The sequence below is a fragment of the Cupressus sempervirens genome, chromosome 7, assembly GCF_028749045.1.
Source record: "Cupressus sempervirens isolate cs-2001-9-10 chromosome 7, ASM2874904v1, whole genome shotgun sequence".
NCBI lineage: Eukaryota > Viridiplantae > Streptophyta > Pinopsida > Cupressales > Cupressaceae > Cupressus > Cupressus sempervirens.
In genome coordinates, this window is record NC_143124.1 from 73,842,761 (window position 1) to 73,854,439 (window position 11,679).

At 37.9% G+C, this 11,679-nt stretch overlaps 1 protein-coding gene across 2 annotated transcripts; it reads right to left on the reverse strand.

The window, feature by feature from the left end:
- Positions 1 to 1,334: 1,334 nt before the first annotated feature.
- LOC149545562 (uncharacterized) lies at positions 1,335 to 6,829 on the reverse strand. Of its 2 annotated transcripts, none has more exons than XM_089790717.1 (3): positions 5,242 to 6,829; positions 3,275 to 4,307; positions 1,335 to 1,957 (listed from the first exon to the last, which is right to left on the reverse strand). In XM_089790717.1, the coding sequence occupies exons 1-3, from the start codon at positions 6,190 to 6,192 to the stop codon at positions 1,908 to 1,910; spliced, it is 2,034 nt and encodes a 677-aa protein (XP_089646843.1). In that variant the 5' UTR covers positions 6,193 to 6,829; the 3' UTR covers positions 1,335 to 1,907. The 2 variants fall into 2 exon arrangements, with proteins under 2 accessions (XP_089646843.1, XP_089646842.1); XM_089790716.1 differs by having other exon boundaries at positions 1,335 to 1,944; positions 5,242 to 6,425.
- Between the last annotated feature and the right edge of the window lie 4,850 nt (positions 6,830 to 11,679).

The window sequence follows — 11,679 nt, forward strand, 5'->3', positions numbered from 1 at the left end:
TTCGCAGGGCATGTCAGTTGGCAATATTAGTTGATTGCAAACGAGTAAAAAAAAAACTATTATCTTAAAAAAAAATATTGGCAATATTATCCTAAAAAAATCATTTTGGTGGATTGACAAATTCTCATTTTGGGGCCAAAATGGACATACAAATTCCAATTCCTAATTCTGATTTGGCACACCAAACTAAGAATTAAAAATAAAATTATAATTCTCAATTCCAATTTGGCACACTGAATTGAAAATTAAAAACACATGCGAATTTTCATTTCCTATTCTAGTTGAATTCCCACAAATAAATTTGAATTTCCAATTCCTAAATGGACCCTTTTGATCTAATAATGCTCAATATTCTTGACAAATATTTTGCTACTAAGAATGATCATTGATAATGACTACTCATAATGAAAGAAAACATGTTCTTTAGGTTGGAAAACAATTCATAATGTGATGCCACATCAATGCAATAATAAGAGACTTAAAAATAACTTCCAAATTCCAATTTTCAGTTTCTATTCTAGTTGAATTCCCACAAACAAATGGGCCCTTTTGATTTAATAATGTTCAATATTTTTGACAAATATTTTGCTACTAATTATTATCATTGATAATGCCTACTCATAGTGAAAGAAAACATATTTAGATTGAAAAACAAATTCATCATGTGATGCCACATCAATGCATTAATAATAATTTGTCTCACTTTCTTTTTTTAACATTTTTTAATATCAAGAATAAGAAAAATAAATTAATATAGCAATCATCAAGACCTTGAAACCTTGCATATAAATAATAATAAAAACTTGCCAAATAAACTTTTACAAAATAAAACATGATAAGTTCGTTTTCATGTAAGTAAATGATTTTCCATGTGCTCATGTTTAAAATTCTGTGCGCTTGCACTACCCCTTGCCACTGTGATAGCTTCATAAATTCACTCATTTGCTATCACTTCGTATACACGTCCAAGCAATCAAACAGAGTTACGGAAGTTGGGTGCTTCATTGGAAATTATTTTGTTTTAATTTTATGTGTTAAACAATGGATTTGATTTAGAATTTGTCTGTTTAAAGAATTCGTCTTTTAGACTTTTAGCTTAATTTATGTTTTCCGTTAAATTAGAATAAGCAATTTTGTATTGAGCTGCAAGGAAGGATAAGGTTTTCATTAGCTTGATCCTCGTTCCTTAATTGTGTCATCTGAAATCCAGAAAAACCCATTACATCAATTTTGAATATTTTGAAAAAACACTATCTTATATTGTTTATCTATCTTAAGTGATGTTCGAGTACCATGCATGTTGGCAAAACGTAAATCAGAGTACGTTCACAGTATCCAGAATGCGATTTCTCTTCGTTATAACTTATCTATGAATTTTGAATAGCTGATACACAGCTTTTGATTTTCAGAATGGTGAAAAGATGTGGATTACACATACCTAAGAGTGAATCACACATAATTACATTTCTAATAAAAATACAATGAAAAGAGCCGTTGAATTCACGTCTGGGGATACAGTGAAGCTTAGCCAAAATTACGTTGCCTGCTCTCTATTGCAATAAGATTTTGCTCTGATCAGTCTCCCCCTTAGCCATGGATACTTCAAACAACTGGAAAATCAATTGTTCACTTAGAACTCGAATGATGCCGGCTCTCAAGAGTTTCCCAAATTTCTGCAATTTCCTAGGCTGTGAGAGTCAACGAGTTCAATTCTTATAAATTGAATGGAGTGGACCAACTTAATCTTGAACTCAAAAGAAACTTCAGAGGATGGATATTCTCAACATTACGGACAGCCACTGCCATATTTTAAATTATTGTTCACTGTGCCCTGCATTTTCTAACAGTACAGTATTTGGGCTGGAGATAAGGTTACGCGCTGATGCTGCTGATCCCCTGATTTGGTATCATTTCTCAGAAGAATTGTTGAAGTTGAATTTTTCCCTGGAACAAGCTTCTGGAGATTTATCAGTTAGCATGCATACCAAAACATAGGTTTAAAATAAAATATAAAAAACTTTGAGAAAAATTAATGAAAGAACTTTCCACTAGCATAAAGCTTTAGATCGATCTTTCTAATGTTATGGAAAACATTTTGATTGATTACCTAATGTGGGAGAATTGGTGGCATTTAGTAGTTTGCCCAAGACGCTTCAAATAAACAGGAGAGTAATTTGGCATGCAATATCGTTCAAGCATTTAGTAGTTATGGAAAGCCTATTTTTATGTTATTTACTCTGATCACCTAATGTGAAAGAAAATTGCCAGCATTTACTAGTTTGCTCAAGCTGCTTCAGATGGAAACAGGAGTAATCTGGCATGCATTAACCTTCAAGCATTTAATAGTTTGGCTAAGATGCTTCAGCCAGACCAAAGAACTCTTCGATATGCATTTTGCTTCAGAAGTAAAAGATACTCCAAGAGTCTTCTACTATGTGAGAGTTTTCACTTAATTTTAGGATAAGTAGAGGAAATTGAAACTCCAAGCATTTCAAAGCTTCTTTAAACAATTTTGGAAGCACTTCAACGAGATGAATAGAATAGTAGAAAGTTTAATTTAAAAATCAAAGCTTCTTTGAGCAATTAGACTTCTGGAGTTGAAAGTCTACCCCCATAGACGTAAACAATTTCGGAATTTGATGGAAGGCTGGAAAGTAATCTCCCTGTTTAGGATTCAGACAAACTGAGTGCTTAAATTAGAAGAGAACTGGCAGGAGAAGCAAGAAGTCCCAATGTTTCAGCTGTGTGAACATGGTGAGTTTAGACTTTGTCATTTTCAGTCTAGAACTGAGTGCTTAAATTAGAAGAGAACTGGCAGGAGAAGCAAGAAGTCCCAATGTTTCAGCTGTATGAACATGGTGAATGTGAATGTATGAACATGGTGAATGCTTCATCTATGAGTAATAAATTGTTCTGAATTAACCTACTCGTAAAAATGGAATATGAAAATGGACACCATGCATGTCAAGAATCAAGCATATTAGAAGTTTTTTTAGCAGTGAGAAAATGACTTCAGACCCGAAGTCTTCTCTCTGCTATCCTGGTTGGTGAGGATGACCTGAAGTTGGTGGAATGCCGATAGGCACCCCTTAAATGAATCCTAAAGCTTGTTGCAAGGCGTTTCAAACATCCTAAAGGAAACTATAAGCTAGCCATGCTGACGATTGAATACACATTGCACAAGAGACCGAAGAAAGAAAAGAAAATGCAGAACATGAATATTGTTTAGTTTGAAATAACTTCAAAAATGAAAATGCAGTAAACAAAATGTTACCGAGATCAGGAGCTGGTCGTGAACCAGTTTTGAAATCAATGTCAGCGTTGTAATTTTGATGATTTTGTTTCGGCACTTCCGAAATTGTCCTTCCAGTTTGCAAATTACTTGCTCTTTTGTTATAGTGGAAATCTTTTTTCCCCAGAGTTATCACTGGCAGCAAGTTTGAGCGGCTGCAACTTTCTTCGCTTTTCTTAATACCCAAATGAGGGTTCAAAAGCACGTCTTCAGGGGATATATTGAAGTACCTTGCACTGCTCTGCCTCAAAGAGCTTGAACTCTTTAAATCATCATCCTTTTCTTCCGTTTTTGAAGCAGCTTTAGCCGAAGTTTCGAAGGATGTTAAATCATCTTCCTCAGAAGAAAAGTATCGGTGCGCTTTTGCTGCTGATAATCTGCTTAAGGTTTGTGAATTGCTTCCGGCAGATTCTTCTTGACTTTGCTCTGTCCAGTCCGCATTTGAGTTGCGTGCAGACACATTTCTGTGAAAATCCCTCATCATTTCACTCTTTTCAGTCTCCTCATAGCTTGCTAGAAATCTCGCAGATTTCCCGTGTTCAAAGGAGACGTTAGACACGAAGCTTTTCATTGAAGAATTGGAGTTTACTGAAGAATTTAGATCAGCAACGGCTTCCAGAATTGAGTGAGCTTTTGACACAGAAGCTGGAAGTGTAAAGCTTTTTAACTCTGTTTCCCCTGAGGCTTCGAAGAGCGTCTGATTGTCTAGCTGGAATTGATCCCGCGACCTTCTCGCAGATCTGGAGCGTGAGATTTGCGCCAAAACTTCATTGACATCAACGGCCCCATTAGTTTGATCGTCTGCATACACCTCAAGTACTTCCGTTTCTCCATTCCTTTTGTGGCTACTGGATGTTGCAGCTACAGCTTCTTCATGCACGGACTTGGCCTGCTGTGTCTTTTTTAAAGTCGGGGCTCCTCTGCAAGAAAGCAACTGATCGCGTATAGAGCTCGAATTTCCATTGATCTCCTTTAAAGCTACTCTTCTCTCTTTTTTACCAGGGACATTTTCATCCTGCAAACGGAGAAACAATAAGCTTTCCTTTCATTTTTAAAAGACAGCTTTTTCAGTCCATTCTCAACTAAATGCTGCAAATGAAGACATAGCGAGCTTGCTTAACACTTTCCCCTGAAAAAACTTTCATATATTCTTTGCAATCAGCAGTTGATCATCTTCACATCAAAAAAGAGAATTTATCCTCCCTAGCCAGCGCTTTATTTTCCAAAAAAGAACTAAGAGCAAATCATTTCAAATTGATCAAACTTTCCAATCCATCAGAGCGATATGAGAAACTCTCACATTATTAACATTACCTTTAGTTTTTCCACCCTTCAACTTAAACAAAATCGAGCCTCCGGTTTTCTCAGAAAATAAGACGATAATTTTATGGAACTACAGAGTTCCATCTTAATAACTCATTTAATTCATACCCCGCAAATGAAATCACATGCTTTCATTTGCTATCTCTCCCTATAATAGATCAAATTAGCAGTTTCCATTTTTCAGAAGAGAATGTGTTCATATCATTGACAAATATGAGACTCTTAAATGAATACTCTTGAAAACGGTCGTTTTGCTTTGCAAATCGAAAATAGTAGTGTCTCAACATCTGAAAATAGGGAAATAATAAGACTACCTTTGCATTTCCTATTCTTCCATTCAAAATAAAGTCCTCCCCTTAGATGATAAATTTTCTCTTGCAAACACATGAATTTGTATTAAATCAGTAAATGAAGAGCGAACAAGCAAATCCTTCATAGATAAATTTGTATTCAATCTGTAAATGAAGACTGTACAAACTTTACTTTCCATTTTCCCGCCATGCTATATTTCAAAAAGCAAAAACAGCAAAGCTTCCAGTATTCCTTAAATCTGTCATTTATCCTCACAAAAAAATGAAGCATTCTAAAGAAACCAAAGGCTCATTATTTTCGGGATCATTTTGCACCTGAGTAGTAGTAGCAGACGAAACAATTTTGCCGGATTCTTCATCATTTTTCCCAAGCTCTTCAGGATCCCGTCTGAAAGGGCTCTGCTCTGCTTTTCTGGACGAGCTTCGGCTGAGCGACTGAGGAAGCCCTAAACCGCCGTCGATCCGAGGCGCCGGGGATCGAGACCGCGACGTCGTTTTCGGTGCGCTACAATTCCCAATCTCGCCTGAATTCGAACCTCTTTTCGCAGGCCGTTTGGAAACCCCTGCGCTAGCCGAGTTTCGAACCCGGGACCTTTCCGTCGAATTTTCCGACCGTCTTCCAGGAGATGGCTCAGGCCGACGACCAGGCGAAGGGCTAATACGTCGCCCCGTTAGACGTTTGCTGCTGCCGTCAAGACTCGTCGATCGTGGCGTCAGATCTCTGCTTGAAGACCGTCTATGTGACGGCCTGGCGCGAGCTTGAGTCTTCTCCTCTGCATCATCTTCAGCCTGACGCTTCGATCCTGAATATTGACGACCGCCATTGTTGCTACTGTCATTTGATGCCTTGACTGATGAGCTTCTGCTGAGCCTCCCGCACTGGATAAGAATGGCGTCAACGTCTTCTTTCACGCTTGAAGTCCTTGCCAGTCCGTCTGAAGCTTCTTCCTTCTTGAAAGATCCTTTCTTTTTCAAACTATTTGAGCGCTCAGGCTTTTTCTTAGTTGCAGAAGCATCTTTCAACGGATCTACTAATGGCGGCTTCTCGGCTACTTCAAAGTCCTCAGCAGCAGGCTTCTTGACGGTGGATGTGTCTGCCAGAATCTCCTTGACAGCCTCCACGTCCTCTGCAACAGGTTTTTCTTCCTCCACAGACTGAGAAAAAGCCGCAGGTGTTAATGAGGCCTTGCAATCTTCAATGGGCTCAGCAGAATCATGCTCTCGCTGCTTCTTTTTAGCACCCTTCTTGCTTAAGCAGCTACCCATACTATTTGGGCCCGGTTTTCCTCTCAATGGATTTGAGGTTAGCAGAGAAGAAGACTACTTCAGAAGCCACATATGATTTACAGAGCCCAGCAACCAAAAAACATAGGAAAAAGAAGACTACTTTGCTAGCGAAACAGATGAGGATCTGTAGATGTTTCTCTGCATTGAATGCCCAAAATCTAGAATAAGTTACAGCTATCTATGTTGGGCTTCTGGAATAAGACACATTGAATGCAGAAATGTTACGGAAGAGAAGGCTTAAATGCACTGAAATGCTATGCAAAACCCGTTGCGGGAAGTCAAAAATAAGGAGACAACAGTAAAATGAACGTTGACGGGAAGCGATCGTTTCATAATGATGCGCATTTCAAAAAAAATTGAAATGGGCGGGCGGCTTATGTAAAGACGTTTGGTCTAAATATGCAGAACATTTCATGGCTTCTTTAGGTGCCTACCCAATTGTATATTATCTTTCAACGGGCAGAAACAACAACTACAACTGGTTATAACTTTTTTTCGAATCTCAAAGCGATTCAACTGAAAAGAATCTGGTAAGTAATCTCTGTCAGTCGACGATGAGGTTGTAAGTTTATTGACCGTTGGGAATGGAAGATATAAATTCACGAGAAACGACACTAAGTCTTCGACTGTGATCGAACAAAGTATAAAACTCACACGATTCAAGGTTTTGGTTACCGTTGCGAAGCCAAAAATAAGAGGATAGGCTTCACAAGGATCGAGAAAAAGTACCTCCATGCATTTGGAAGGGTGAAGTTAGGATCCAAATGTCGAATTTTCATACGGTGTGTATTTTGATAACTTGTTTTATCAATATAATCACATAGGGATATGTGACATGCTGTTCTTCCCTCCTTTCTAGTTATAAATTTTCATTCTTATTTTTTACATATGTTATTTTGTACATTTGATCCTATTTTAGTCTTATTTATCCTTATCTCCACATGTTTGTGTAGTCATCTCTCACATTTCCATGTACTTAGAAACTTTTCAAGGAATAAGAAAATAAAGTATTTCTAAAATATTTTTAATAGTAAAATTAGTACATATAGAATGTTTGAATATAATTATATAGTGACAAGTGATGCTGATCCAGGAGCATCCTTGGTGGCTAGCAATCCTGCAGGATGGTGTGGTTTGACCTTGGAGTTGGAGGACTCAGACAGTGAAGAGGTGGTACTCAGTCTTTACTGAGTAGTTTGTGGTTGTTGTGTTAATCGAGTGACTCGATTAATAAAGGTGTTCGACAATGTTAGGGGCACTCGGTGTATATTGTGGCTCAGTTTTCACTAGGAACTCAACAATAGTGTTGTTCGAGTTAGCTCGAACAATGAGGGGGTTTGGTTATGCTTGGTGGAGTTGCTGATACTTGGTGGTGGTTTCTGACACTTGGTCATGTCTTGGTGTCTATGTTGCATGAGTTGTTTGTGAGCCGACCTTTTGGCATTTAATTTGGGTTATAGGTATTTAATGAGTGTTGCAGCCGACTTGTGGCTTATGCATATATTTAATGTAAGGGTTTAATTTAATTTGTATTGGGTTAGGCCAACATGTGGCTCAGTTGGGCATAAATAAGGGGGTCTTGTGGAATCTTAAGTCATTCATTTAGTGAAGTGAGTCATGATATCATCCAACTTGGAGAAGAGGATGTGGCAGAGGAGCGAACTTTCAGAAGGGCTAGTAGTTGAGGCTTGGGAAACAAGGAGATTGCTTGGTGGGCTTGTAAGCACAAGTTGAAATTTTCTTTGGAGGTTTCTACCAAAGTGTGAATCTGGACTAGCTAGGATTTATGTTGGATCTTGAGGGATCTTGCATAACTGTTTTTGTAATTGCTATTGTATTTGGCGCTAACCTAGAAGGTCGTACAGTTGGGCACATTGCATGTAAACAATTGTTATATGAATAAATTGTTGAGAATTAGTATCAGATCTTGCTTTGTTGTTGTGTTTCCACTGTGTGGTTATTTGCAGGGATCCAAATTACCCCGAGTAGGGGTACCCTCAAATTCTCATTGCATTAGATGGTATCAAAGCACGGTTGTTCCCGAGTGTGTAAACCGAGCACTGAACTAAAGGTAGTTTGCACCAGGACTTGGGTGAAGGCTGGAAGAGAGGTTTGATCTTATGGAGTTGATTGATCTTCTCGAATTTTGGATTTATTGCTTTGGGTTTGCAAAGGATCTTGGAAGATGCCTCCAAAAAGATTGGACCTTGGGCCAATTGATGATCTATGTGATGTCATGGAAACAAGGCTCTCAAAGAAGATGGCGTTGATGAAAAGTGACATGATTGTTGAAATTATGTGCTTTATGTGGTATACCTAGGCATGTGAGTACTGAAGATGGTTATGAGGAAGTAGTTGAAGACTTTAAAATTGGTGGATCGAATGGTGAGGACAGAATTGATCGTGTGGAGAGACCTATGGGAAATAAGGCTGGTCAGTTTTCTAGACTTGGATCTCAATTGAAGTTGAAGCATAAGATGGAGGTTTCTAATTTCTCAAGTACTTTGAATCCTGAAGACCTGATTGATTGGATTGGTGAATTGGAAGACTACTTTAAGCTTGAGGATATTAAAGATCCACTCAAAGTAAGGTTGGCACAAACTAAATTGAAAGGACACATTGCTCTTTGGTGGAAAGAACTGCAAAGTGATAGAGAGGATGAAGGTGAAATGAAGATCACTAGATGAGGTTGATAGTAACTAAGTTGAAGGGTAAGTTCATTCTTGTTGATTATGAACTCGAGTTGTTCAAGAGCTTGCAGAATTTGAAGCAGGAGAATATGTCTGTGAAAAATAATATCGAGAAGTTCTACAAGTTGACTATTCAGTCTGGGCATAAAGAATTGTCAAAGGAGAAGGGAGCTTAGTACATTAATGGTTTGAGATTCAATATCCAAGATGAGGTTGGTATGTTGAAGATTGATTTGGTTGAGGATGCTTATCAATATGTTTTGAGAGTAGAAGATAAGTTATAGAGGAAAAGTCAAGGTAATTCCAAAGGGAAGGAGAAGTGGAATAGCTTGGCAAAAGCTAAACCGAGTGCAGAAGATGAACCAACACCTGTTGATCAGAAGAGAAGGACATGCATAGGTGAGTTTAAGGGTACTTATTCCAAGTCATGAAGAGGGACATAGAGCTTATGAGTATCCACAGAAGGCTGGAAATAGAAGAGCTATTGTTGTGAATGAGGTTGAAGATCATGTTAGTGAACCTGAGCAAGGAGAGAATTTATCGCTTGATGAGTATTGGTTGGTCAGAGGACATTGGAATCTTGTCAGAGGAGTAATTTTTTCAGGACTTGTTGTAAGTCTAGTGGTAAAGTCTACAAGGTGATTGTGGATGGTGGTAGTACTAACAACCTTGTTATTGAGGAGATGGTTCAGAAACTTGGTTTCTTAAGAATGAGACATCCTTGTCCTTATAAGATTAGCTGGTTATGAGGTGAGCATGCTTTGGAAGTGAGGGAGCAATGCCTTGTTGATTTGTAGATTGGGTAGTATCAGGATCAAGTGTTGTGTGATATTGTGGACATAAACAATTGTCATTTGTTGGTTGGTAGACTTTGGTAGTATGATTGCAGGGTTGTGCATGATTGTGTCAAGAATGTATTTTACAATTGTGAAAGGTGGCAGGAAGCATTCGTTGATTCCTTTGCAGAATGAAAAGCTCAGTAGAAGGAACTTGAGTATTGGTAGCCGAATTGAGTAGGTAGATTTTGAGAGGGTAAGAGATCAATGTGGAAAGCAAACCTGTGAGATACTGAGGATGGATGTGCAGAAGCAGAAGAATATCAAGGGAAAGAGTATACAAGTTGAGGGGTTGGAGGATATGTATGTGAAGAACCAATTTGGGATTTATGTGTTTAATTCCAAAAGATGTTCCTCTAGCTATTAAGAACATATTTGTGAACCTAGGATGTTTGATGCAATAGCATCCTTGGTTGGCTAGCAATCCTGCATGATGGTGTGGTTTGATCTTGGAGTTGGAGGATTTGGTCAATAAAGAGGTGGTACTCAATCTTTACTAAGTAGTTTGTGTTTGTTGTGTTAACCGAGTGACTCGATTAATGAAGGTTTTCGACGATGCTTGGGGCACTCAGCATATATCGTGGTTTGGTTTTCACTGGGAAAGTTCTCAATAGTAGTGTTGCCTAAGTTAGCTCGATTAATGAGGGGGCTCAGTTATGCTTGTGGAGTTGTTGATGCTTGGTGGTGGTTTTTGACACTAAGTCATGTCTTGGTGTCTATGTTGCCCAAGTTGTCTGCGAGCCAACCTTTTGACATTTAATTTGGGTTGTAGGTATTTAATGAGTGTTCTTGTAGCTTATGCATATATTTAATGTAAGGGTTTAATTTAATTTGTATTAGGCTAGGTCGACCTGCAGCTTAGTTGGCTATAAGTAAGGGGGTCTTGTGGAGTCTTAAGTCATTCATTCAGTGGAGTGAGTCATGATATCATCCAACTTGGAGAAGAGGACGTGGCAAAGGAGAGAACTTTGAGAAGGGCTAGTAGTTAAGGCTTGGGAAACAAGGAGATTGCTTGGTGGGATTGCAAGCACAAGTTGAGATTTTCCTTGGAGGTTTCTACCAGGGTGTGAATATGGACTACCTAGGATTTGAGTTGGATCTTGAGGGATCTTGCAGAATTGTTTTTGTAATTGCTATTGTATTTGGCCATAATCCATAAGGCCTTACAGTTGGGCACATTGCATGTAAATAATTGTTATATGAATAAAGTGTTGAGAATTGGTATCCAATCTTTCTTTGTTGTTGTGTTTCCGTTGTGCGGTTATTTGTAGGGATCCAGATTACCTCCAATAGGGGCACCCTTGGATTCTTGCTGCATTAGACACATGTTCATATTAGCTTTGGTTCTACCTTTGATTCCTATCTATCATTATTTACTTGTACACAATTTTGTACATTTTGTTTAGCCCATGCATACCTATTTCCACACACTTGTCTTATCATCTCCTACATTTCCATGCCTTTGATTACTTACTCGAGAGATTGAATTTCCTATCTTGGTTAATCTCCCAACAACTAGATTTAATATAATATCATGTTAAACCAACCCCATAATTCAAATGGCTAAATACAAACCTTTTTCATTGCTTGTTAGAGTCCAATAAATACACATTTATGTAACTATTCATTATATACTAGTATCTAAAGATGCTAATTTGTGTCTTTAGACATATTTGAAAATAATAAAGATACACATATGTAAGGCGCATATATAGAAACACTTCAATTAGGAGCACTAAACAAAGCATTTGAATGATAGACATCTAAAATATTTGCAAGTATTACAGTAATATCTTCAATATTAATAAAGGACAATAAAGTAAATGGAATCAACAAGATCAATCTAAGAGAACACAAGGCTTGCAATTTGAAGATCTCCCAAAATAATTTTAAATATCATTGATCCTTATTTATAAACAATATAAAGGACTAGGTTGCAA

Bases quoted from the DNA above. Each gene is read 5' to 3' on its own strand.
- LOC149545562 (XM_089790716.1), bottom strand. From the start codon at position 6,192: ATGGGTAGCTGCTTAAGCAAGAAGGGTGCTAAAAAGAAGCAGCGAGAG. The intron at 4,308-5,241 runs GTGCAAAATGAT...CTCCGTTTGCAG, and splicing joins CGTCTGCTACTACTACTCAG to GATGAAAATGTCCCTGGTAA. The intron at 1,945-3,274 runs GTAACATTTTGT...AGCTTGTTCCAG, and splicing joins ACGACCAGCTCCTGATCTCG to GGAAAAATTCAACTTCAACA.